Source organism: Plecotus auritus, assembly GCF_963455305.1.
Source record: "Plecotus auritus genome assembly, chromosome: 10".
NCBI classification, from domain to species: domain Eukaryota; kingdom Metazoa; phylum Chordata; class Mammalia; order Chiroptera; family Vespertilionidae; genus Plecotus; species Plecotus auritus.
The window spans coordinates 23337333-23365092 of record NC_137785.1 but is presented as its reverse complement, the minus strand read 5'-3'; the positions used below and the strand labels follow the sequence as shown (position 1 = coordinate 23365092).

At 52.7% G+C, this 27760-nt stretch overlaps 1 protein-coding gene across 1 annotated transcript; it reads left to right on the top strand.

Moving 5' to 3' along the window:
• Window positions 1–1189: 1189 nt before the first annotated feature.
• SLC38A8 (solute carrier family 38 member 8) lies at window positions 1190–27760 on the top strand (the record flags this gene model as incomplete). Its single annotated transcript, XM_080645187.1, has 10 exons — window positions 1190–1372; window positions 5495–5693; window positions 8648–8789; window positions 9612–9713; window positions 16500–16557; window positions 20376–20490; window positions 23988–24135; window positions 24555–24748; window positions 26061–26112; window positions 27667–27760. 10 exons carry the CDS (start codon window positions 1190–1192, stop codon window positions 27758–27760), a joined length of 1287 nt encoding a protein of 428 aa, XP_080501313.1.

The following is a 27760-nucleotide window of genomic DNA, read 5'->3' as shown; positions in this document are numbered from 1 at the left end:
CCTGCATTTTCTGGAACAGGGCTATTTTTTATACTCTGCCATCTTAGCTGACAATGTGTGGGGTCATGTGGGTGGTCTCTACTCTAAGGGTGGCCCGGGGACCAGCAGCACCTGCCTCCTGGAGCTTGTGAGAAATGTGATTCTCCACTCCTCTCAAGATGGGATGAACAGGAATCTGCGTTTTAACAAGACCCCCAGCTGATTCTGTGCAGTCAATGGAGAGCTTCTCCTCGGAGTACCTGCTGCCTGTCTGGGCCTCTGCCTGCCTCGTCTACAGCTTCCTGCACCCCCTGTGAGGCCAACACACAGACCTGTGCAGATGGGCTTGGGGAGATCACTGCTAACAGGTGACAGATGCTGTGCTCCAAGCTCTTTCCTCCCCCCTCATACAGGGGGTCTCAGGCATGGAGGGAGGAACCATTGGAGAAACTGACCCAGGTCACTGCATGAGATCAGGTGTGCCCCTTGATCTCTCCCAGCTGAGCTCCCTCTCCCACTGCAGTCCGGTAAAGCCCCGCCTACAGGGAGGAGGGGAGGGAGCCTTCAGACTTCCTCAGGCCAGAAGTCTCAGAAGCTGCAAGTTCTTGGGACAGATGGCCCTGCTCCCCTAGGTTTTGGGACATGACCCAAACCTCTTTAGGACTCCCTTAGTTCACGACTCACTCATGACCCATCCTTGCAGAGCTGGAATCTTCCTTCTTCCACCCCTCTGGGCCCAAGAAATGCAGTGGAACCACCTGGAGTGAACCTGAGTCCAAGGTGGCCAAGGACTGTCTCTCACCTTGAAGTTTGCACTTGGTGGTAAGAACTAGGGCTGTCAGAGAGGTGGGGGAAGTGGGGGGAGTGAGCCAAGGGCTGTTACGGGCAGGAAGGAGTTAGAGGTTTAGAAGAAGAGGGAGGGAGGAGGGGTCCTTTGGTTTAGTTAGAGCAGGAATGAGGATAAGCTGGTAGAAAGCTAGAGGGGGAGGGGCAGGGGCGACATTTCTGGAGGTGGAAAGCAGCGAGGAAGAGAAGTGATGGGCCAATGAGTGAAGCAAGGAAAAGGGCAGCAGAGGTGCAGGAAGAGGGAGATGTGATAGCTGGGTCAACTGGGGAGAGACCTTTCACAGCCAGAGAACGATACCAGCTATGAACGGGAAAAAAAGTGTGAAGACTGTCTCCTCTCTCCACCCTTCTGCTGCTTCTAGCCATGGAGGGACAGACTCCTGGAAGCAGAGGCCTTTTGGAAAAGCCTGTGACCGCCAGCCCCGGTCTGTCCTCACTGAGCGCTGTCTTCATCCTCCTGAAATCTGCGCTGGGGGCCGGCCTGCTCAACTTCCCCTGGGCCTTCCTCAAGGCTGGTGGGGTGGCCCCCGCCTTTCTGATAGAGCTGGTAAGACCCTGGGAAGCGATTTGGGGGGGCTCCCCGGGCAGGATCCAGGCGGCATCCTCAGCAGAGCTGCCTGTCTTAGAAACTATCTACATCTGTGGGGTTTGATTTTCTGCCCGCTGAGCTCAGGAGGGGAGAAGATAACTGTACCTGGGCACACAACATCCTCTACCTGCCCAGTCTGCTGCCAGGCGCAACACATGGATCCAATGAACCTAACATCTCTGCTGGGAAAGCGCTGAGAACACTCGGTCTCTGAGCAATCGCCTGGCCCAGTGGTCGGCAAACTGCGGCTCTGTTGACTAATGAGTTTACTGACTACGGGCCTGGCCAGTTGACCTCACTTGCCCACTGGTCTCAGGTCCACATTCAGATCGGGTCAGGACCAGGACTGGCTGGGACAACCCCACCCGAGCTGGGCCAGGCCCTCTGCTGTATCAGAGGCCTGCCTTCCAGCTGAGCTCCCTATCCAGGAAGTGAGGGCTGAGCGGCTGTAGCAGAGAAGAACCACTAATTAGCGCAGCTTCATTTTGTTTGCAATGATTCTTTTCCTAGCTGCCAGGAGCCCGTGTTTCGTGTTAAGCTCCTTGACAGGCATCCCAAATGCTTTTCCATGGCAGCCAGCTGATAATGGTCCTGTTCTTAATGGTCCCGTTCTGTGTGTAGGCCACAGGGCTGGATGCAAGATACTTGAAATATCAAATAAGATATTTCACATGGTGGGTAGTGTTAGGAGGGTCACATGACAGAGGGTGGGGCAACATGACAGGTGGTCAGAGGACTCTGAGGGGGTGACATTGCACTGTGCCCTAGTGGAAATGGAAGAACTTGCCCATGTGCAGAGAGGTCAACATAACTGTGTTTGGATGGGTGCAACAGAAAGGCTGCCCTTTCAGCTCTGGCCAGTGTTCTCAGTGGTTAGAGTGTTAGCCTTCGCACTGAAGGGTCATGGGTTCAATTCTCGGTCAAGGGCAGGTGCCTGGGTTGCAGGTTCTCTCCCCAGCCTGGTTGGAGCTGGTGCATGAGGCAGCCAATCAATGTTTCTCTCTTTCTCTCTCTCTCTCCCCCCTCCCCCCCCATCCTCCCTCCCTCCCCACCCACTCTCCCTAAAAAAAACAACAATGGAAAACAATATCCTAGGGCAGTGGTCAGCATACTGCGGCTCGCGAGTCACATGCGGCTCACGAGCCGCGGTTTGCCGCTCTGTTGACTAATGAGTTTGCCGACCACTGGGATAGGGGCTTAATCACAAGGAACAACAACAGCCTGTAATTATTGGAATCGAGAGTCTAGGTCAGTGGTCGGCAAACTCATTAGTCAACAGAGCGGCAAACTGTGGCTCACGAGCCACATGTGGCTCGCGAGCTGCAGTTTGCTGACCACTGTCCTAGGGTGAGGATTAACAAAACAAAAGGCTGTCCTTTCAGACAATGAGGAATTAATGTAGGGGTGTGGTTGAGCACAGTCTCAGGGTGGCAGGCAGGGCTGTGAAGCAGAGCTGTGGCCCCCACTCCTCACACCCCTGCAGCACTCCTGGGCACCTTGCTGAAATTCAGATGCTGACTCAGCAGGGCTGGGCAGGTCTGAGGCTGTGCATCCTGATGAGCTCCTGGTGACATAGAGGCTGCTAGTATGACTTGCACATTGTACAGTGTGGTCTAAAGGCGTGAATAAATTGAAACCCTAGACAAGCGAAGGAATCAGACTGGTAATGGGCACACAGACCCTCCCCGCCTCTCCCATCCTCTTGGGAGACTTCTACCTTGGCCCCTTTGCAAGAGGCCAACTTGGACTCGGGGAACATTTAAACATTCCCACCACCAGGAGGTCAGTGGTGCGAGAGGTGGTAGGTCTCTCATGACCCGTTAGCATTGGAGGATTACTAAGATTTAATGAACCTGACTCTCAGAAGTTCCAGAGGCGGAGCCTGGGCATGAGCAATAAGGGCTCTTTGCTGTCTATCAGGGTCCCTCTCGCGAATGCCTCACTGGCAGAGGCGTTCCCCCCACCCCCTTCCCTTCATCCTCAAGTACCTATCTACTGAGTGCCTGCTATGTGTCAGGCACTTCTTTGGGGACTAAATGGTGAACAAAAAATGCCCAGCCCCAGTGTTCACAGAGTTTAGAGCAGCCGTGGGCAAACTACGGCCCGCGGGCCGGATCCGGCCCATTCGGCTGTTCTATCTGGCCCGCGAAGCCGAAAGAGCAGAGGGTTCTCTTGCTCTCCCCTCCGCTCCTTTACTTTGAATTTATATTAGCTCACACAAACACTCCATCCATGCTTTTGTTCCGGCCCTCCGGTCCAGTTTAAGAACCCATTGTGGCCCTCGAGTCAGAAAGTTTGCCCACCCCTGGCTTAGAGGCTCTGGGTGAGAGATGTTGGAGACCCTGTAGTATATGTTCAGTTGTAAGCATATGTCCTTGGGCTACTAGACCAAGGACCACAAACTGAGTGGCTTAAAACCGCAGAAATGTATCCTTTCACAATCCTGGACACAGAAGTGTGAACGCAGTCTGTCAGCAGGGCTCTGCTCCCTCCTTCCTGCCTCTTCCAGCTCCTGGTGGTCCCAGGCATCCCTTGGCTTGTGGCCACATCACTCCAGCCTCTGTTCCATCATCACAGAGCCTTCTTTTTATGTCTTCTGTTCTGTCTCATCTAAGGCACTTGTCATTGGATTTCAGGGTCACCCAGATGGTCAAGGATGACCCCATCTCAAGGTCCTTAATTACATCTGCAGAGATCCCTTTTTATTTAAGTACATCTGCAGAGACTGCCCAGTAAGTCACCTGCACTGGTGGTGGAGGTGAGGGTGTGAACTTGTCTTCTGGGGACCACCATTCAGCCCACGGCAGGCATAGCGTATCCAAGAAGGCATAGTTCTATGAGAGCCTGAGATGGGGGGCTGAGTCCACCTTAGGGTGAAGTGTCAGGGAGGCTTTCTGGGGGAAATGGCCTTGGAGAGGAGGGGGAAGATTAGGTGTTCCCCAGTTAGGGGAAGTGGTGGAGGCGTGAGGGCATTCCAGGCAGAGGAACCAGTGTGGGCAAAGGTTCAGGGACCGAAGGGAGCAGTGTGTTCCTCCCAGCTCAGAAGTTCCAAGTTCCTCACCCACAGTCCAATTAGATGCTCCTCCTCAGCAGCTGTGTTGTGGCATCTGGAGTAACACAGAATTAATCTGCTTGTCAGGGCCGTGTGCTCTTTGAGCATGTCCCAGCTCAGCATTCTTCTTCCCCAGTTCCAGGCAGGGGTGTGGAGGCCTGGAGACCAAGTTCAGTTTGGGACAGGTAGCCATTGGTCTTGCAGAGGCTCAAAACCATTGAGGTCCATGCAGCAAGTGGGGCTCCCATGCACCAATGGGGGTGTCCAGTGGCACAGGCACTTGGGAAGGCAGTTTGGCAATTTCTTAGTCAAAAACAGGTCTAATCTATGACCCAGCGATTCTCCTGAGTGCATGTCCAGCAAGACAAAACATGTCCTCCAAAGGACTTGTTCTGGGTGCTCAGCTCTTTATTCACGGCAGCCAGAAACGAAGAACCACCAGGTGCCTGTCAGCAGCAGGCTGGAAGAAGCAACTGTGACTGCACCCATACAGAGGGTGGCACTCGGCAAAAATAGGAGCAACATGTGATCACCAGTGTGGCTGGATCTCACAAGCATGACACTGAGGAAGAAGCCAGATACCAAAATACGTAGAAGTAGAAAAGTATTAGATCAGTGGTTTCTGGGGACAGGGTTGGGGCATAAAGTGACTGGGACAAGACAGGAGGGCACGTCAGGGTGGTAGAATGTTCTGTGTCTTGATAGAGGTGCATTTGTTGTGCCTCTTCAGGTGATAACCCTTGTATACATGTAGCCCGTGCAGTTTTAGCACCATCTGGGTTTCTGATACCTCATTTGTCCATCTGGTCAGAGTGGTATGAATCCCAGACTGACCGCCAGACTGACCGCCAGCAAGGTCCACCTGCCCTGCAGCTCTAGTTTCAGGGTGGTGGAGGGTCCCCAGGCCGTAGGCAGCGTGACTTCTACAGGTGAGAGGCCCAGTGGAGGGAGCCATATCCAAGTCCCCAGGGGCAGCTGGCTGGGTGGTGGCGTTTGGGAGCACCCTTGCCCACAGTCCTGCTCTGCAGGTCTCCTTGGTCTTCCTGATCAGTGGGCTGGTCATCCTGGGCTATGCCGCCTCCGTCAGTGGCCAGGCCACCTACCAGGGCGTGGTTGGAAGGCTGTGTGGACCTGCCATCGGGAAGCTGTGTGAGGCCTGCTTCATCGTCAACCTGCTCATGATCTCCGTGGCCTTCCTCAGGGTGATCGGGGACCAGCTGGAGAAGCGTAAGTACTTGCACTGGAGGTGGGGTGGCCTCAGGGTTCGGTGCTCCTTATGCCCCCTGAGGCTCCTGGTTTTGAACAGGACGGGGACACTGAGCAGGACAGCAGAGACCGAGACCACCCCTGAGCTCCTAACGCCCTGGAGAAGGGAGACTTGGAATTAGTAATTACCAGCACAAGGAGAGTCCTGGCGGGGGGCAGGGACAGGCTGTGGCTGGCTGTCTAGTGGGGTCCACTGCAAAGAAGCCCCTGTGGGAAAGAACCAATAACACCTTGAGTTTTGGGACGTTGGAAACTAAACCCCATGCACCTGGGCCTCTAGTTCCCTACTAACAATTTCCCTCTAAGCACAGCTTTAGTTGCATCCCCATCAATTTTGATATGTTCTATTTTCATTTTTGTTCCATTCAAAACATTTGTTAAATTTTGCTGTGATTTCTTTGACTTACAGGATGTTTAACGATGTGTGGTTTGATTTCTAATTATTTGGGACTTTTTTTAGATACCTTTTTGGGTTCTATCTTAATTGCATCATGGTCAGACAACACACTTGGTGATTTCCATCTTCTTGGTATTTGAGACTTCTCTGTGGGCCCCACATGTTCTGTGTTGGTGAGCATTTTGTGTGGGGTGCAGTGTTCTGGAAATCTCCATCTGGTCAAGGTTCTCCAAGGCTTCATAGCCTTGCTGACTTTTTGGGTCTAGTTATTCTATTCGTCTGAGTGGGGGTGTTAAACTTGCAATCACAGTTGCAGATTTTATCTGTTTCTCATTTTTAACTGTCCAGTTTCACCTCATGGTCCTTGAAGCTCCGTCATAGGCACCCACAAACTACCCTTTTATTGTTATGAAATACCCGCTTTTGTCCCTGGTGATACTTGGTCACTAAATCACCCTTCTCTACTGTAAATGTAGGCGCTCCAGCTGCCTTCAGATTAATGGTTATGCAGTACGTCCCTTCCCGTTCATGCTCCATGAACCATACTGACATGGGCTTTTCAATGCATTTCTCATAGATGGCGTATGGTCGGGTCGGGCTCTTTTTTTAAATCATCTTGATGATCTCAGACAGACTTCTAATTGGAATGTAATTATTGATATGGTTAGATTTCGCTCTGACGTTTTGATGTTTCTTTGGTTTGTTCTCTCTGTCACTTCAACTGTGAATAAAAAGGCCCCTGGCTCTGGGGTGCTGAGATTAGAGGCTTCTATGTTTGGGGCAGCTCTCTTACCCAGAAAGCATTGAGGTTGGTAGATCTGAGCCTACGGTGGATAAATGAGTACAGAATGCCCTGCTTCCAAGTGGCAAGTCGAGGCCACATCAGTTTCGCCTCGGGTCACCGGGCCGTAGCACGCCGTGTGAGGAAGATTCTGAAGCTGCGTGCAGGCTCAGCTGTAGAGCCCAGCGTGATTAGAGTTGATTAGATACAGGCCACATGGTTCTGGGGGGGGGGGGGGGGGGGCGGGGAGACTGGGGAGGAGAGGACATTGTGTGTGTGTTTCTGGTTAGGTATTTGGGTGGTCCGGGGCCGGAGGGGGGGGGGGCGGGCGGTGCGGGGTCTTTCTGGAGCAAGTCCAGGCTTCTCAGGAGTAGGACTACCTAGAGGTTGGGGAAGTCACTGAATGTATTGGGTACAGATGAGTTGACTCTAAGTGACTGGTACTGAGGGCGTCAAGGAATGTCCCAGGAAGTGCGGGTTCAGGCAGGAGTCAGAGTATCCATGGCGTCAGAGCTGGGTTTCTGGCTGCAGGAGATCAGTGGAGTGGAAGGGCTTGCCCACGCGGGCTCTGACATGCACCCAGATCTCTGCAGCTTTGGTGCATGCATTCTCTTGGCATCTCTGGCCCAGAAAACCTGCTTCCTCCTCCTGCATGGGCATCTCTGTACAGTGACCTCGATGTGGAACCGTCGCCTTGCGTCATTGCAGTAGAAGTAAGCTATTCTCATAAGGCATTTGTTTGCATGGCTGGCTTTATTGAGCATTTGGTGAGGACAAAGAAAGGGCAGTGCGAGTAGTCAGTTCTCAGCCACCCCCCAGTGGGGTTGTAGGGGCCCTCTCACCCCACAGGTTCCAGCCTCAAGCCACCTTGCCATCTCCCCTTTCCTCTCCCCTCCCCCACCCATCTGTCTTGCCTCTGATACGAACTACAAATTCTCCATCTTATGTGGTGGAATAAAACAGTCCCAGGTTCTTAGTGTTCCCTCCACTGAGAGGTGGGCTCTGTGGCGTCTTGGCCCAGTAGAGTATGGCAAATGTGGCACCATGCCGATTCCAGGTCTGGCCTTTAAAAGGATGGGCAATTTCTCCCTGGGTCTCCGGGAGCCCCCAGCTGCCATGGACTAGGGGGTCCATGTGGAGAGGCCATCGAGAACTCTCCAGACCAGCCCTCCCACCAGCCAAATACCCGCAAGTGACCCCCATGGGTTCCACATGGAACAGAAGCCAGCTCAGCCCTATCTCATTCTTCACATCCTGCTCATGGCAGATAATCAAGTGAGCGCACCAGGCCATGTTGGGGTAGCTTGTTGTGCAGCGATGACAGAGAACATGGCTTTGCCCAGCACCAAAAAGCCACCCTGGCCCCTGCTAAACCCACACACCCACTGAGCTCCTGAGCAGAAACAAAGGTTGTTACAAGAACATAAGGGCCCAGGTGCCTCAGGGCAGGTCATTTGTCTCACTTGTGTCTGGATTCCAGCACGGGGATCAGTGCCTGGCTGGTAGGAGCCCAGTGAGCATCTGTCGAATGAGTTTCTGCAGCCAGATCATTCCTTCGTGGTGGCACATGATGGGGTCCCCATCACACTTGTCCCATCCCTTTAGACTCACAGGGCTGGCAGTGCCCATGGCAACCCCTGCCAGGGATGGAGAGCTGAGAGCCCGGGCAGGGCTCTGACTGCTGGGTGAGAGTCACAGGCTCACTGCGGCCCCCTCTTCCTTCCACCTTCCCACCAGTGTGTGACTTCCTCCTGCCCAGTGCGCCGCCCGCCCTGCAGCCCTGGTATGCTGACCAGCGCTTCACCTTGACCCTGCTCTCCATGCTGGTCATCCTGCCCCTGTCCGCCCCGAGGGAGATCGGGTTCCAGAAAGTCACGAGGTACGGGGCTTCAGGCTTCCTGGCAGGGCAGTGGCTTTGACTGGGTCCCCACTGTGGTTGGTGTTGGTATTTGGGGGGGCTCTGTCCGCCTCTGCCAGGGGAGCTGTTAGCATTGGCCTTCTCATTTGGAGAAGGGGGAAAACATTAAAAATTACACAAGTAACATATGTGTGTGATAGGAAATAAAGAGAAGCAGAAGAGAAAACTACCATAATGGCATAACCTGCTGCTGCTGTTTTATTTAACTATTACAAACTTCATATGCCCACGCATGCGTTCACACAGGCACAGAGACAGACATACACATACTGTTTTTCATTTTGTAATCTGTGGCCTTATGTATATTTTTGAAGAAAAAAAGAAGAGTCTGGCAAAATATTCATGCAAATTTGCAACTTGTGTTTCCCTGTTGTGTTCAGAGCAACAATGGACATCTTACCTTGGAAACAGAGAAACAGTGGGTAGGGGACTAGAGCCCCTAGGTGCCCCAGCCCTCAGTCTCTTGTCACACCCAACTGAGTCAGGGGTCCTCCTCCCCATAGCCAGTGTCCTGACTTAGATGCCACATCCGAGGCTGTGTGGCTGTTGGAGAGACAGGGTGTCAGTGGTCATCACAGCCTCGCAGGTGCGGCCAGTTAGGAACTGGCCCAATCTGACCCTGGGCCTGGGCACACTCCTGCCTGAAAGATCTTCCATCATCCCCACTGTGCAGATGGGGATCCAAGGTGCAGAGCCGTGAGAACTGCCTGGCACCTTGCCCGTGTGGGCAGAGCCGCATTCAGACCCCACTGTGTTTGTGGTCATGCATTGTCTGTGTGTTAGCTTCCTAGGCACCCTGGCCGCCTGCTACCTGGCCCTGGTCATCGTGGCACAGTACTACCTGGGGCCCCAGGGCCTTGCTCGTGAGCCCCGTCCTGCGCTGAGGTGAGTCTGAGGGGATGGCCTTCCATGGCTTCCCGGGGTGCTGCAGGGGATCCTGCAGGAAGGACACTTCTCCCCCACTGTTTGCACAGAGCCCCGCTCCTCTCAGAGAAATCCTTGGTGTCTCTGATGCCTGAGGTCCCAGCGAAGGCCCCTTCCCGCTCCAGAACGGACACAGCTGTGGTTAGTAAGAACCAGGGGCAGGCCAAGGAACACAGCTCTAAGCCTGCTCCACCTGGGGCTCCTGGGCTTTCGCAGCAGTGTCCCCACAGCCTGGAGCCAGTGGAACTGGCCGGCGAGATGCCGATGCCTAGGCAGAGGGAGCAGGAGTGACAGAGGCCAGTGTGACCCCAACCAGCCTGAGCAAGGCCAGGAGTGGGGGCGGGTGTCCTGTGGGGACTCAGAGCTTCACTAAGGAAGGGTTTTGCTGGGCAGCTGCTTCAGGGTGTGAGCACAGCAGGGGCTTGAAATCGGATCTTTGGGTGACAGGCCAACTCCGCAGGCATGTGACCTATGAAGTTACCCAGGGCTGCGCTCAGAAGGGCCTTGCACTTGGTTTAATGCCCTGCTGCCACCATCCCAACGTTCTTCATCATTGTTGAACAAGGGTCTTCCATGTTCATTTTGCACTGGGCCCCGCAAATTATGTGGCCCCTCCTGGCTGACAGCTTGGAAGTAGAGCATGAGAGAGAGGAGTCCAGGATGGCTCTGAGCTTTGGCCTGAGCACTGGGATGATGGTGGTGCTGTATCATAGGACAGAGGAGGAGAGAGGAGCAGGTAGCTGGGGGAGAGGCAGAAGGTGTGATGTTGGAGTCGGCTTTGAATGCCTAAATGAAGGTACAGGTAGCTTGTCAGACCTGTGTTTGGAGTTCAGGGAGAGAGAGGCTGGGCTGGAGGGAGAAATGTGGCTGGTGTCAGCCCAGAGATGGCATTTAAGGCCCGGAGCTGGGCAAGGTGGTATACTCAGAACCCACAGTGCTCTGTCTGGCACTGGGAGGTCAGGGGAGGAGGAGGAGCTGCGGAGGGGTGGGGAGTCAGATGTGTTAGCTTTCTGGAGCTGCTGTGACAAATGACCACAAACCTGATGGCTTAACACAAAAAGAGTTTATCGTCTCTCAGTTCTGGAAGCCAGACGTCCAAAATCAAGGTGGGGCAGTCCAGGCTTCCTCTGGAGGCTCCAGGGGAGGGCCCTGCCTGCCTCGTCCAGCTCCTGGGGTGGCCAGTGGTCCCTGGCTGAAAGGTGGATGCGTTGCTCCAGTCTCTGCCTCCATCGTCATGCGGCCTCTCCCTGGGTGTCTGTTTCCCTTCCTATAAGGACACCCATCATTGCATTAGCTCCCAACCTACTCCTCTGTGACCTCATCTTAATTTAACTAATTACATCTACAGAGACCTATTTCCAAATGAGGCATCACTCTGAGGTTCCCAGTGGATGTAAATTTGGGGGGACAGTATTCAACCAGGATAGAGGAAAATAGTAGGTGTCTCCGAGCTAGTGTTGGAAACCAAGATAGCGGCATAGGTAAACACCTAAACTGCTGCCTCGCACAACAATTTCAAAACTACAACTAAAAGACAAAACGGACATCATCCAGAACCACAGGAAGGCTGGCTGAGTGGAAATTCTACAACTAGAAGGAAAGAGAAAAGCACACTGAGACTCAGAGGAGCTGCAGGAGGCAGAGGTACTGAGATGCGCGTGCGGAGAGGACTGGCAACTGAGTGCACGGCTGGCTTTCTCAAGCGGGAGGGAGACAAAAGCTCCCAACTGCACTTAACTCCAGTTCCAGGCGAGACTCTGGGGACCCAGACTCATATGGGGTGAAACTGGATGGTTGGGAAAGAGAAAAGCACACTGAGACTCAGAGGAACTGCAGAAGGCAGAGGTACCGAGGCGCGCATGCAGAGAGGGCAGGCAACTGAGTACACGGCTGGCTTTGTCAAGTGGGAGGAAGACAAAAGCTCCCGACTGCACTGAACTCCAGTTCTGGGCGAGAATCTGGGGACCCAGACTCATTCGGGGAGAAACAGGACTATCTGGCAGCAGGCGGAACTCGAGGGCGGCTTTCTCTCAGAGGTGCTTGCAGCGATTACCACAGGACACTGAGACATAGGGGCCTATTAGGGCAGGGCTAATGAGAAACCAATGCTATCTGCTCCACCCTGAGACTCCACCCCATCCAAGCTGAGCACAGAGGCTTTTGCAAGTCTTGTCTCATAAGGGTGTCTCCAGCACAGAAGTTCTTCCAGCATAGACACAGCTGATCCTCACAGCCAATTGGCCAGGAGTTCAATTCCTCCCAGTGATACCAACAACAATCAAGACTTAACTACAACAAGGCTGTGCACACAGCCCACAAAGGGGTACACCAAGAGTGTCCACCTCAGGTAACTGGGGAGGCCAACCCACTGGGCCCTAGAGGACACCTAGCACACAAAGCCACTCTATCAACTCAGGGAAGCAGCCAAAATGCGGAGACAAACAGATCACAAATGAAAGAAATGGAGGAAAGCAAATGACTGGATATAGAGTTCAAAACCACGGTTATAAGGTTTTTCAAGAATTTTCTAGAAAAGGCCGATAAATTTAGCGAGACCCTCAAGGATATGAAAAAGGACCAACTAGAAATTAAGCATACACTGACTGAAATAAAAAATATTATACAGAGACCTAACAGCAGACTAGAGGATCACAAGAATCAAGTCAAAGATTTGAAATACAAAGAAGCAAAAAACACTCAACCGGAAAAGCAAAAAGCAAAAAGAATCCAAAAATATGAAGATAGTGTAAGGAGCCTCTGGGACAATCTCAAGCGCACCAACATCCAAATTATGGGGGTGCCAGAAGAAGAGAGAGAGCAAGATACTGAAAACCTATTTGAAGAAATAATGACTGAAAACTTCCCCCACCTGGAGAAAGAAATAGACTTACAAGTCCAGGAAGCACACAGAACCCCAAACAAAAGGAATCCAAAGAGGACCACACCAAGACACATCATAATTAAAATGCCAAGAGCAAAAGACAAAGAGAGAATATTAAAAGCAGCAAGAGAAAAACACTTAGTTACCTACAAGGGAGCACCCATACGACTGTCAGCTGATTTCTCAACAGAAACTATGCAGGCCAGACGGGAGTGGCAAGAAATTTTCAAAGTGATGAACAGCAAGAACCTACAACCAAGATTATTCTACCCAGCAAAGCTATCATTCAGAATTGAAGGGCAGATAAAGAGCTTCACAGATAAGAAAAAGCTAAAGGAGTTCATCACCACCAAACCAGTATTATATGAAATGCTGAAAGGTATTCTTAAAGAAGAGGAAGAAGAAGAAAAAGGTCAAGATAAAAATTATGAACAACAAATACATATCTATCAACAAGTGAACCTAAAAATCAAGTGAAATAAAAACCTGAGGAACAGAATAATGTGGTGAATATAATAGAATCAGGGGCATATAAAGGGAGTGGACTGATAATTCTCAGGGGGAAAGGGGTATGGGGGGTTCAGGAAGAGACTGGACAAAAATCATACACCTATAGATGAGGACAGTGGGGGGGAGGTAAGGGCAGAAGGTGGGGTGGGAACCGGGTGGAGGGGAGCTATGGGGGGAAAAAGGAGAAACAATTGTAATAACCTGAATAAAGATTTATAAAAACAAAACAAAACAAACAAAAAAAAAATGAAAGAAATGGAGGAAAGCAAACGACTGGATACCGAGTTCAAAACCACGGTTATAAGAATTTTCTAGAAAAGGCCGATAAATTTAGCGAGACCCTTGAGGATATGAAAAAGGACCAACTAGAAATTAAGCATACACTGACTGAAATAGAAAATATTATACAGAGACCTAACAGACTAGAGGATCGCAAGAATCGAGTCAAAGATTTGAAATATAAAGAAGCAAAAAACACTCAACCAGAAAAGCAAAAAGAAAAAAGAATCCAAAAATATGAAGATAGTGTAAGGAGCCCCTGGGACAATCTCAAGCGTACCAACATCAGAATTATGGGGGTGCCAGAAGAAGAGAGAGAGCAAGATACTGAAAACCTATTTGAAGAAATAATGACCGAAAACTTCCCCCACCTGGAGAAAGAAATAGACTTACAAGTCCAGGAAGCGCACAGAACCCCAAACAAAAGGAATCCAAAGAGGACCACACCAAGACACATCATAATTAAAATGCTAAGAGCAAAAGACAAAGAGAGAATATTAAAAGCAGCAAGAGAAAAACACTTACTTACCTACAAGGGAGCACCCATACGACTGTCAGCTGATTTCTCAACTGAAACTATGCAGGCCAGACGGGAGTGGCAAGAAATATTCAAAGTGATGAATAGCAAGAACCTACAACCAAGATTACTCTACCCAGCAAAGCTATCATTCAGAATTGAAGGGCAGATAAACAGCTTCACTGATAAGAAAAAGCTAAAGGAGTTCACCACCACCAAACCAGTATTATATGAAATGCTGAAAGGTATTCTTTAAGAAGAGGAAGAAGAAAAAGGTCAAGATAAAAATTATGAACAACAAATACATATCTATCAACAAGTGAATCTAAAAATCAAGTGAATAAAAAATCTGATAAACAGAATAAACTGGTGACTATAATAGAATCAGGAGCATAGAAAGGGAGTGGACTGACAATTCTTGGGGTAAAGGGGTGTGGGGGGTGTGGGAAGAGACTGGACAAAAATCGTATACCTATGGATGAGGACAGTGGACTGTAATAATCTGAACAATAAAGATTTATTAAATTTTTTTTAAAAAAAGCTAGTGTTAAAACAGGAAAGGAATAAAGATGTTTAAAGTTAAAAAAAAATAGTAGGTGGGTCCCAGGTGTCAGTGAACAAAATTTCAGAAAGTTGGTATGATCATTACCAAATATTGCTCCTGGTTACAATGGACTGAGCCCTGGACATCGATTTGGAGGCTGCTGGTGGCATTACTTGGTCAGGGCAGGAGAGGGAGTGAAGGCCCAGGTGGATTGGATTCAGGAGAGAAGGAAGGAGGCAGGAAAGAGTTCTTCTGAGGAGGGGAGGAGAGGAATGGGCATGAGTTATAAGGGACAGAGGCCCCGGCCCCTGTTTATGCTGATGGACATCTCTTAGAGAAGGAAGAACCAATGAGGAGAGGGCCAGGCTCACTGCTAATCTGCAGCCTCGAATCGGGGAGGGGAGGTCCTGTGCTCTGGGGACTCAGGCTAGAGCTCAGACTGTCTCTTTCCCGGGGCCTGCACATGTGGGCCCAAGGGATGTAGGCAGGCATATGGGGCCGTGCCTACCTGGGCACTCTGGTGGTGAACAGGAAGCCTGGCTGTTGAGGAAAGTGTGGGAAGCCCGGCCTGGTGGAGAGGCGCCATGAGCAGCCTTCAGGGTTAAGTCCGCCGTGTGCAGCACGGAACAGGAGTCACCACTGTGCAAGTGTCCTGTGGCTGCTGTAACAAACGGCCACCACTCGGGGGCTTAAACAGCACAGATTTACTCTCTCATCTCTGGAGGTCAGAAGTCCAAAATGGGCCGCACGGGGCTAAAGTCCAGGTGTTGGCAGGGCTGCATTCCTCTTGGAGACTCTGGGCGACAATCTGTTTCCTGGCCTTGCCCAGCTTCTAGGGTACACTCACTCTCCGTGGCTCATGGCCCTGCCTCCGTCTTTAAAGCCAGCAGCATTCCTTCTCTCTGACCCTATCTCCGTAGTCACAGCCCCCTCTGCCCACCCCCAGGAAAGGTTCTCATCTCAGGGATTGGTGTGACACCTTGGGCCTAGATAACCAGGATCACCTCCCACCTGAGTCCTTCCCTTACACCTGTCAGCTCACTTATTCCCAGGTTGCTGGGATTCGGACATGGGCCTCTTTGGGGGCCATTATTCTGGCACAACCAGGAAACCCTGATTCTGTAGCAGGTGTTATTTACACCCCACTTCACTATACGTTCCTAACGTAGAGCTGCTTGCCAAAGGAAGCTTGAGGGCCACCGTTTTGAAAATTCTGCCCATGCACACCTCTGTCCTTGTTGGAGTTTGGGAAGAGGTCAATCCATCCCTGCACTGTTGGAGTCTGTTTGATGGAGGTCAAACCATCCCTGCACTGTTGGAGTCTGTTTGATGGAGGTCAAACCATCCCTGCACTGTTGGGGTCTGTTTGATGGAGGTCAAACCATCCCTGCACTGTTGGGGTCTGTTTGATGGAGGTCAAACCATCCCTGCACTGTTGGGGTCTATTTGATGGAGGTCAAACCATCCCTGCACTGTTGGGGTCTATTTGATGGAGGTCAAACCATCCCTGCACTGTTGGGGTCTGTTTGATGGAGGTCAAACCATCCCTGCACTGTTGGGGTCTATTTGATGGAGGTCAAACCATCCCTGCACTGTTGGGGTCTGTTTGATGGAGGTCAAACCATCCCTGCACTGTTGGGGTCTGTTTGATGGAGGTCAAACCATCCCTGCACTGTTGGGGTCTATTTGATGGAGGCTGCCTGTGCTCCCCAGCCCTAACCTCACGGGAACAGGCAGCCTCAGAGGGAAGCTGGGAGTTCCTGCTCATCATGCCCTTTCCAAGTTCTGCCGGCCCAGAGAAGGTCAAGTTACCAAAATGTCAGCTCAAATGTAATTAGAAAGTGCAACACAGAGCATGCCTCTCTTTCCATCTCCTGGGAGTGGACACAATAATTAAAAATACATTCTACAGTCATGCTCAGTGACACCTTTCTGGTCTTTAAGACTCATCTTCAAGTTGAACGTGCCTGTGAAGTTAGCTTTTTGTAACCAACACCTGTTCTTGTCTGATTGCAGTCCTTCCTCCTGGACCTCTGTGTTTAGTGTCTTCCCCACCATCTGCTTTGGCTTTCAGGTAAGCTCAGCTCTGTGTTGGCGAGCTTAGCGTGGGCGGGCTGTGGTGACTCCCTGCTCCCGTGGGAGAGTGTGGCCTCCCTGGCAGGAGAGAGGGGTGAAGGCTTGTTCCAGGATGTGATGGGCTGTCTTCCGGAGACTGTGCGTGTGTTGGAATCTGGGTTCAGTGAGGTGTGACTTGCTGTTGAACTGGGGAACCCGGCCCCCACTGGCAGCCAGCAGCAGCAGCAGAGTGGAAATTCAGCACCTGTCCCTCCGTCTGTAAAACCCTCGCAGGACTGTCGCCATGCCAGGACACCCAGAGTTGTCCGTGTCCTCAGCAGATCTCTGTCCCAGGGGCCTCGGCGAGGAAGCATCCTGCCTCTGGAGGCGTGGAGGCCGGGGGCTGGAAGGTGTGCAGGGGGCTGTGTGGCGGGGGTACGGGGCAGAATGTCTGACAGAGTCATGGACTGAGTATGGGCTCTGTGTGCAGTCCAGCTGAGGGGCTTCTGACAGCCCTGGGCGGGCAGAGCCAGAGACACCCTCTTTCAGGCACTGATGTCTGAAAGGCATCTTGAAGAATGTATGGGAGGCGCCAGGTGAAGGGGAGGGCGGTGCAGCTACAGGGGACAGCACAGTTGAGGGGGAGAGGGGGGAGGGGGAGAGCATGCCTGGTGGGGCTGCAGGGCTGTAAAGGGCTCTGCGAGGTGGGGTCCCTGGGGTGCTGGAGGGTTTGGCGGAGAGCGTGGGCTCTGCTCCCTGCCTTCTGGGTTTTCCAGGCTCCTAGCAGGTGGCAGCTGACTCCATTCTTCCATTGTTTATTTTGGGAAAGATTTGCCTCCTAACAACCTACCCACCACACCAATAGCAAAACCACCCCAAAGCCACGTCGAGTTGGCAGAGGAGGTGGTTCAGGAGTGACAATATCTCAGCTTCCTACCCTGAGTTTTTTCTTCCCTTAGCCACCAACTGGCTCCTGTTGCTGTTCTTCATCTTGCATTTTCTTTGAGAAACATTTTTGAAAAAAAATCTTGAAACATTTCCATTTCTCTTTCTTATAAATGAGTTGATGGTATCACTTCTGGGGCTTAGCAAGCCATTTATAAGACATTCTCACATTTTTTCTTGCACACCCAATATTTTGGAAGATCTAGAGCAGTGATTTTGCTGTCAGCTGTTTGTCTGGATGTAGGCCCTCTCTCCAGTGTCTGAGCACCATATGGTGTGGCAGGCTCCCACTGGGGGCTGCTTTTCAGATGCTTCCCCGGGGGTGCCCCCCTCACCTTTGCCTCAGCTCCCGCATTCCATTCTCCTAGCAACCGAGGCCTGGCTGAGGTTTCCAGGGACACAGATGCAGGGTGGAGATTTGGGAAAAGATGTGAATTGCAGGGTGGGGGTGGGGCCGAGGCCAGAGGCCAGAGGTAGTGTCTGGCTGGGAGAGTCTGTGTGGATGAGGGCAGGAAATGGGGAGAGAGGGGGCAAGGCTGGAGGGCCGTGCGAGGAGGGGAGGTCTCCTTGTCCTCAGGAGCCCTGGCCTGGTTCAAACACCACCCCCACATTTAGCAGCCCCACCACCAGCTGCACGAAGCTGGTAGAGGGGCCTGCGGGAGCAGCGTGGGTGCAGCGGGCTCTGCTCCTGCCATCCCGGCCGCACTTGGGACTTCTCTATTGCTGTTTTTCAAACAACAGCTTTCTTGAGATAGAACTCACAGAGCATGCATTTAACCCACCTGAAGTGTAAGATCCAGGGGTGCGGTGTGTTCACAGAGCTGTGCGACCATCACCACAGTCAATTTTAGGCCATTTCATCTCCCCAAGAACCCTGACCCTGTTACCAGTCACCCCACCCCCCTCATCCCTCCCTCAGCCCCTGCACCCGTGAGTCTCCTTGCTGTCTCTGCCTGCCTGCTGTGGACGGTTCACGTAAATGGAATCCCAGGACGCTGGTCCTTTGTGACAGCTCTCACAGCATCGTGTCCTTGAGGCTCATCCACCTGGTGGATGTGTCAGTGCTCTGTTCCTTCTTATGGCTGAGTCATATTCCACCGTTTGCTTATCCATTCCTCAGCCACGCACACCAGGCAGTTTCCACTTCTTAGCCAGCGTGGGCGCCTCTGCCCTGCATCCCGTCTCAGCGAGTGGCGAGTGGCGAGCCTGCGCACAGCCAGCCCCTCCCACAGGTTGTTCCAGCAGGGCAGCCTCCCCTCCCCATCCCCGAGGACCTGTTGTAGCTTCCCTATGAAACCAAGAGAAACGTGACCCAGGAATCTTAGGACAAACAGAAAGAAGGGCAGGCTCGTCCAGACCCCGCCAAGCATTTCCCCATCTCTGAGTTTGGGAGACAGGAGGGGGGAGCATTGGTCCACGGAGTTCCCTACCCCGCGGTTGAGGGTCCCCAGGGATTGAGGGCCCCTGTGAGGTCAGAGAAGTCCCGGGAAAGAAAGCTGAAGATGCACTGGTGCCCCGAGGCTAGTCTGTCCTAGAAGGTACATGTGAGCTCACTGGGGACCACGCTGGGCTAGTTTGTGTGGTACCCAGACTTGCACTGGGTCAGACTGATAAGATTTGAGTCCCGGAAAGCTTGCCTCCCTGTTGCTGGGTGGGTTACTTAAAGGGATGGGTCAGCGAGTAACCCCTGGAGCATTCCTCTGCGGTGGGCCAGGCTCCCTGCTTGGGTTGAGCAAGACAGACGTGGTCCTTGATGTCAGGAAGTTGATGGTAGATGCTGAACAAGCAAACCCAAACTTGCTGTGTGGGGGGAGTAAGGCGGGGAGAACACGTGAGAGAGGAACCTGGCCTGCCTGGGGGGCTTCCTTAGGCGTGAGAAGGAGCTGCCCGGCCAGGAGAGAAGCCCAGGGAGAGGAAACGGCCGGAGCAAAGGCCCTGGGGTCACGCAGGACAGGTGGGCCTTGCTCAGTGAGTGAGAGGAGTGGGCCCAAGCCTGGAGAGTGGGCAGGAGTAGATCAGCACGTTTGGTTTTACTCAGAAGTGAGTGAGCATGTGACGTGACAGTGGGAACCCTGACTCAGGAGCCTGGGAAGGTCCCAAACCCACAGGGCACGTCCAGATACAACGGCGCCTCTCAGCCCTGCCTGCGCGTCAGGGCCTCCTGGCTGCCTGTGAGACACCCTGCCCAGGACTGCCCAGGGAACAACGCCCCGCACAGGTGGGCTCCTGGCATGGGCTAAGTGTAGTTTATGTTAAATTTATGACGGTACAGTCATACTGTGAAACATACGAATCACAAGTCTGTGTGCTCTGTGCAGCACCACCCCAGTCAGGATAGAGAACATCGCCAGCTTTTATGGAAGGCCCCTCGAGACATTTTCCAGCGAGTAACATCCAGCCCACCCACACCACCGTTCTGCCTGTGTCGCCATAAGTGGTGGTTCTCAGTGGGGGTGATTGTGCCCCGCCCCCAGTGGGAGTTTGGCACTGTCCGGAGACATTTTTGGTTGTAACACTGGGGGCAGATGTTCCTGGCACCCAGTGGGTCGAGGCCAGGGATGCATCCATATCCTACAACGCCCAGGATGGCCCCTGTTCGGGCTGCTTTGGCTTGTACTTCGAACTTCACGTACAGGAAAATGTTCTTTCGTGTCTGGCTTCCTTTGCAAAAACATCAAAGCTGTGGGGTCCTGTCTTGTTGAGGTGCATAGTGTGTTCATCCTTTTTCATTGCCATGTAATATTCCACCAAATGAATATCTAGTGATTCACTTAAGCCTCTTACTGCTGGTGGACATTCGGTGGTTTCCGGTATTTTGGGCCACTGACACTTTTGAGATTGTTCTGGGTGAGTCCAATGCCCAGCTACCCACTGCACCCGCCTGTCTTCTAGTGTCACGAAGCTGCCGTCTCCATCTACTGCAGCATGCGCAACCAGCGCCTGTCCCACTGGGCCCTGGTCTCTGTGCTGTCCTTGCTGGCCTGCTGCCTTGTCTACTCGCTGACAGGTAAGGCCCTGCCTGGGACACTGGGGTAGGGATTGGCAGGAGAAATGAGAATAATGAGTATTTATAGAGAGCTTACAGTGTGCAAAGCACAGCGCTATGCAGTTCGGGTGCCTTCTCTCATTTAATCCTTAACACACCCTAGGAAAGTCCCCACTTTATAGATGAGCAAACTGAGGCTTAGAAGGTCCAGGGCCTGCAGGGTCATGGGTTGGCCAAGGTCTCCAAACAAGGTGGCAAAGCTGTGACCCTAACCCTGGCCTGGCTGTCTCCAGGGCCCCTCCCTGTTTTGTGCCCCCGCCTGCCGCTGCCTGATGGGACAGTGATAACAATGGTCATCATCGCATTACATCTGGGTAGCAGTTTGCAAAGTGCTCTCATGGATTCGATGGATTCGGGTGCTCACAAACCTGTGCTATACGCAGAAGGGTCTTCAAAGGTGGCGGCAGTGTGGCTCAGAGAGGGGCTGTGATTTGCCCAAGGTCACTGCATGCCCACGGCACTGCCCAGGTCCAGGCTCAGGCTGACTTCTGGGCGCCTTCCTCCAGCCCAGAGCCTGGCTGTTGCGTCTGCCTGTTGGGGCCTCTGACTTGGGAAGCCCTGGGGCTGCAGAGAATGTGTCAGGTGCCTTGGACACCATGATTTCAAAAAACTTGCTGGGGAGAAACCAAGATGGCGGCATAGGTAAACACCTAAACTGCTGCCTCGCACAACAATTTCAAAACTACAACTAAAAGACAGAACGAACACCATCCAGAACCACAGGAAAGCTGGCTGAGTGAAAATTCTACAACTAGAAGGAAAAAGAAAAGCTCACAGAGAATTGGAGGTACGGCAAAGGGGCTTTGTGCGCGCAGAGAGGAAGGGCGGCTGAGAGCCTGGCTGACTTTCTCTGGTGGAAGGGGGAAGGAAGCCTCCGACCGCACTGAACCCCAGTTCTGACTGCACTGAACCCCAGTTCCGGGCGAACCCCTGGGGACCCACGCTCTTACGGGGGGAGTCTGGACTCTCGGGCGGAGACTCGAGCTGGGAAAGGCAGAAGTCTGAAGGCGCGCGCGGGCCAGTGCGCACAAAGGCTGCGGAAGTTGCCACAGGCTTTCCCTAGTGGAAGGGAGTCAGAGGATTCTGACTGCATTGAGCCCCAGTTCTGACTGCAGTGAACCCCAGTTCCAGGCGAGCCCCTGGGGACCCACGCTCTTGTGGGGGGAGTCTGGACTCTCGGGTGGAGACTCGGGAACCGGGGAAGGCGGAGGACTGAAAGCGCACATGCGCGCAAGGGCAAGGCTGACAGGAAGCCAAGACTGAGACTCCACCCCATCCAAGCTGAGCACAGAGCCTATTGCAATTTGGCAAGTCTAATCCTATAAGGCTGTCTCCAGCACCAAACTTCTCCCAGCATAGACACAGCTGATCCTTACAGCCAACTGGCCCGGAGGTCAATTCTTCCCAGTGATACCAACAACAATAAAGACTTAATTACAACAAGGCTGTACACACAGTCCACAAAGGGGTGCACCAAGAGTGTCCACCTCAGGTTAACTGGGGAAGCAGACCCACTGGGCCATATTGGAAACCTAGCACAAATATCTACCTTACCAACTCAGGGAATCAGTGAAAATGCGGGGTCAAAGAATCAGATCACAAACGAAAGAAATGGAGGAAAACAAACGACTGGATATAGAATTCAAAACCACGGTTATAAGACTTTTTAAGAATATCCTAGAAAAGGCCGATAAATATAACGAGACCCTCGAAGATATGAAAAAGGACCAACTAGAAATTAAACATACACTGACTGAAATAAAAAATATTATACAGAGACCCAGAAACAGAATAGAGGAACACAAGAATCAAGTCAAAGAATTGAAATACAAAGAAGCAAAAAACACTCAACCGAAAAAGCAAAAAGCAAAAAAAAAAATCCAAAAAGTTGAAGATAATGTAAGAAGACTCTGGGACAACTTCAAGCGTACCAACATCAGAATTATGGGGGTGCCAGAAGAAGAGAGAGAGCAAGATACTGAAAACCTATTTGAAGAAATAATCACCGAAAACTTCCCCCACCTGGTGAAAGAAATAGATGTACAAGTCCAGGAAGCGCACAGAACCCCAAACAAAAGGAATCCAAAGAGGACCACACCAAGACACATCATAATTAAAATGCCAAGAGCAAAAGACAAAGAGAGAATATTAAAAGCAGCAAGAGAAAAACAGTTAATTACCTACAAGGGAGCACCCATACGACTGTCAGCTGACTTCTCAACAGAAACTATGCAGGCCAGATGGGAGTGGCAAGAAATTTTCAATGTGATGAATAGCAAGAACCTACAACCAAGATTACTCTACCCAGCAAAGCTATCATTCAGAATTGAAGGGCAGATAAAGAGCTTCACAGATAAGAAAAAGCTGAAGGAGTTCATCACCACCAAACCAGTATTATATGAAATGCTGAAAGGTATTCTTAAAGAAGAGGAAGAAGAAAAAAGTAAAGAGAAAAATTATGAACAACAAATACATATTTATCAACAAGCGAACCTAAAAATCAAGTGAATTGAAAACCTGAGGAACAGAATAATCTGGTGAATATAATAGAATCAGGGGCATAGAAAGGGAGTGGACTGATAATTCTCAGGGGGAAAGGGGTATGGGGGGTTCATGAAGAGAATGGACAAAAATCATACACCTATGGATGAGGACAGTGGGGGGGAGGTAAGGGCAGAAGGTGGGGTGGGAAATGGGTGGAGGGGAGCTATGGGGGGGAAAAAGGAGAAATAATTGTAATAATCTGAATAAAGATTTATTTAAAAAAAAAAAAAACTTGCTGGGCGACCTCTCCCCAAGCGAGGGAGGTCCCTGTCAGGCTGTGGACCCTGCGTAGGAGGGCCATGACCTGGTCACTGAGAGTCACATCCAGATGGCTCAGGTCGAGGGCCAGTAGGATCATGAGATTAAAGTGAGCCACAGCTCTTGGCCAGAGATGGGTGTCTCAGGGCAGGGCAGGTGACTAGGCTGTGAGAGGCAGCATTGGGTTGCAGGCAAGGGGCCTGGTGCCCTGTGCCCAGTTCTGTGCTGTCTGTGTGATTCTGGCAATGGTTGACACCTTGGGTCTTGGTCTTCCCCATCAGGAAAGTGAGTGCACTGCCGGTGGCTTTCTGTAGGTGCTGTCGGAGTGGGATGACGGGCATGAAAGGCACTGATACCGTTTTCAGAGCGCTGTGTGCCCCTGCAGTGCCCACTCCATGACCAGGCCCCTCGTGGGCTATTTGGAAGAAGGGTTCGCGGTAGTTTTGCCCAGTGGGAGTTTTGAGTCAGAGGAACAGAGTCTCCATAGGCTGAGGACAGGAACACCTTGGGAAATGGCAGAACAGAGAACTCTTCCAGAACCTTCTGTCGGCTCCTAGGAAAAGCCTTACAGGTGGTAGAAGCCGGTGGGTGTATCAGAGTTGGGAGGAGCCCAGCCTTTTCTAATCAGCTCCCTGCCCCACCTTCCTCCCTCCCAGGCATGTATGGCTTCCTGACCTTCGGGACTGAAGTCTCTGCCGACATCCTGATGTCCTACCCCGGTGACGACGGGGTCATCATCGTGGCCCGAGTCCTCTTCGCCATCTCCATTGTGACCGTCTACCCCATTGTGCTCTTCCTGGGGAGGTGAGCTGGCTCGGGGTGGGTGTGTTCGGCGCAGGGCACGGATACTGATCATGGTTTAGCTGCGCCAGGCACTGCTAGCCAGTGTGTTGTGGGACGGCCATCATCTCTGCTTCGTAGAGGAGTAAACGGGTCAGGTAATAGGTCACTGGCCCAGCATCAACAGGGAGCAGCGTCAGCACTGGAGCCTGGTCTCCAGCCGGCCCTTGACCACCCACTGCGTGGCCCCTCGCTGCCGGCGGCCTGACACGGACTGACCCCCGAGAGCTGGCGCGGTGCCTGGGGAATAGAGCCCCTGGTGTGGAACCGGAGCCCTGCCAGGTGTGCCGGGCACGCATGGGGTGGGGCTCTAGGCGCCCGAAGGCAGGCAGGTGAGGGCCAGAGCCCGGAGCCGTGTGTGCCTGTGCTGGCGTGGCCTCCAGGTCGGTGATGCAGGATTTCTGGAGGAGGAGCTGTTGCCAGGCCTGTGGGCCCAGGGCCCTGGCCAACCCCTCGGGGCTGCTGACTGTCCTGTGGGTCACCGTGACGCTCGCCATGGCCCTGTTCCTGCCGGACCTCAGCGAGATCATCGGCATCATCGGTGGCATCAGTTCCTTCTTCATCTTCATCTTCCCAGGTGAGGTGCCGCTTCCCGGGCCTCCTGCCTGCTTGTTGTCTCTCCCCGGCTCCCATACCCGTCCCCGCCCCCCCTCCCCCGCCGCTCCTCTCAGCAGGGAGTCCCTGTGTTGGGGGTCAGGGGTCTGGAGGCAGGAGCCCTGTGTAGACAGGATGGTTCCCAGCCCTGTTTCCTGGCCAGGCATGGGCTGGTGGCTTTATAGACCTTCCCTCATTAAACACCTCTGTGCCCTTGACACTCCTGACCTCCTGACGGGGGCTCTGTTACTCCCACCTGCAGATGGGGACCGAGGCCTGGGGGCCTCCCGGTGGCATGGCGAGCGTGTAGCAGGCCCAAGTCCACCTCCCACTGCTGCCACTCACTGCAGGACTTTATTTCTTAAAAATGTTTTCAATTATATGACATTCATAAGGTCCAAAGGCACCCATGAAATCTTTGTCCCACCTTATCCCCCGACCTGGAAGGCAGTTTCTGACAATTTCGTGGGAAACTTTCCCAATGTTAGTGAATCTCGAAATGTCCTGAGGGTGAACCGTGGAGGCCGAGGCCTCCGGGCCACACTTGCATCGCCCTAAAGCCCTTCTGCCTACAAGGAGGAGCCCCGGACGGAGGTTCTGTGGTCTCAGGGCGGAAACCCAGCCCGGCTGCCCCGGCTCTGGGAAGCACTGTCACATGACAGTGCTGCGGTCAGCATGCCCCCTTGGCCTCCTGGTCCAGCTGCTGCCGCAGTCATGCTCATTTGGGGTCTGAAAGATACACGCGTCGGCCTCGGTGCCCATGACCTGGGTGGTGCCATTAGCTCCAGCTGTTTCTCGTGCTGGGAAGGACTGGTGGGGACAGGTTTGGGATAGGGACATGCCATGGAGCTTTAGGCAGAGCTGTCTGGCTTCAAATCCCAGCAGAATTATTGCGGGGGGGGGGGGGGGGCGGGCGCGGGGGGAAGGTGGGGGAGCGGAGACAAAGAAAAAGGAGAGAAAGGAAGGAAAAGCTGCCAGTTGTTGAACTCATCTGAGGTGTCAGCCCGAGTGTGGCCCTGAACATCTCACAGAGACCCTGGCACGCAGCTGTGCATCAGTGTCATCTGTGAGACTGAGGCTCAGGGGCCCAGGTTTCAGGGAGATGTTGAGCTGGGACGCACAGCAGGCCTCAGCCACAGCACTGTGCCCCTCACCCCGAGCAGGGTGAGCCAGGGGGCCTTGAGCAACAGTTTAGCTGGCCTCTCGGGTCCCTGCTGGGTGTTGGCTGAGCTCTGAGAGCTCAGGGCTGCTTTAGGTTCCATAATGAAGAGCCGGGGACCCCCTCTCCTTTGCAGGTCTGTGCCTCATCTGTGCCATCGGCACCGAGCCCATAGGACCACGAGTCAAGTAAGTGTCTCCCAGTGAGGGTGCAACGTGGGCACTGGAAGGGCCCTGAGTGAGGAGGATGTGAGTGCTGCAGGGGCCAGGGAGACCCCTCGTCTTGCAGATGAGAAAACTGTTGGCAATGGGGGTAGGGCCGTGTGCACACAGGGAGAGGCAGTCTGAGCCAGGACTCGAACCCAGGCCGGCAGCACATGGCCTGTTATCTTTCCCTTCAGCTCTGAGTGTTGTGGCCTGTGGTTGGAGCTTTATGTGGACTCAGGGTCTTCCTGACAAAGACTCTAGGTCACATTCACAGGTTCCAGGTAGATGTGAATTAGGGGACCACCATTCAGCCCAGTTCAGACGCTCGTAAGTCATAGCAGCCATGGCCTTGGGTCCCACCTGCAGGCCGGGGCTCTGTCTCCCACTCCCCAAGCTTGGCCGTCACAAAGCTTAGCTCGGCTTGTTTTCTTCTGGGTCAGTGGTCGGCAAACCGCGGCTCGCGAGCCACATGCGGCTCTTTGGCCCCTTGAGTGTGGCTCTTCCACAAAATACCATGGCCTGGGCGAGTCTATTTTGAAGAAGTGGTGTTAGAAGAAGTTTAAGTTTAAATAATGTGGCTCTCAAAAGAAATTTCAGTCGTTGTACTGTGGATATTTGGCTCTGTGGACTAATGAGTTTGCCGACCACCATTCTGGGTGAAGGGTTTTTCTGGATGTGCCTACATCTGCCTGGGCTTAGGGCTGGCCCGATGGTCTGGTGGCCCCTGCACGGCCCTTCCTGTAACCCCTTTGAAGTCCTGCTGCTCACAATAGTTTAGTGATGGGCTTTCACAATATTTTTAATTCTGGAACTGCTTTAGGGCCTTCTGATCCATCAGAGCTGCTCTGAGAGCGCTGCGGCCCCCGTCATGATCACCTCGCTCTCCCGCTCTGACGGGTGGATGTTTATGGCACCAAATTGCCGTTCTGAGACACTGCTTGACTAGAGATGGTCTTTCCATGACAACGGGTCCTCGTGGCCTTTGTTAATGGGGCCAGAAATATCTCTGGCGGCCCTGCCATTGTGTGGAGATCTTATTATCATCGTTCTCATCTCATTGTTGCGCCCTCTCTTTCGGTTACATTATGAAGCTCGAGATGTGGCCTTGGTGGCGGCCAGTTCTACCACCTCTGCCTCCTGCACGCTCATCCCCTCGCCACTGTTCCAATCCCGTGTGACATAGGGCTTTCTTCGTCTCCCTTATTTCTGAGGGCTTCGCCCCTCCCACCCCAAAAGGAACAGGGATCGACAGGGAGTTTGAGACTAGTGTCTCTCTCTTCCCATTTCTTTGGCTTTGATAAAAAACTGAACAGGACTGAGGTTATGAGAGGACAGGTGGAGGTTTTTTAATTGCCTCAGGTTCTTTCTTTCCTGTTGTTTCAGAAACCCATCCCTACAGGCAGGGGAGGGATACCCGGACTTTTTTCCAAATTGATGACTCTACTGGGCTTCAAATAATGTTTTCTCTTTGTGCTTGGCTTGTCTATGCAAAACTCCCGAGGCATGCGTGCTGACGTGGATTTGTTGACTTGGCAGGTGCTGCTTGGAGGTCTGGGGAGTAGTGTCCGTGCTCGTCGGCACCTTCATCTTTGGGCAGAGCACGGTGACAGCCCTCTTGGAGCTCCTATGA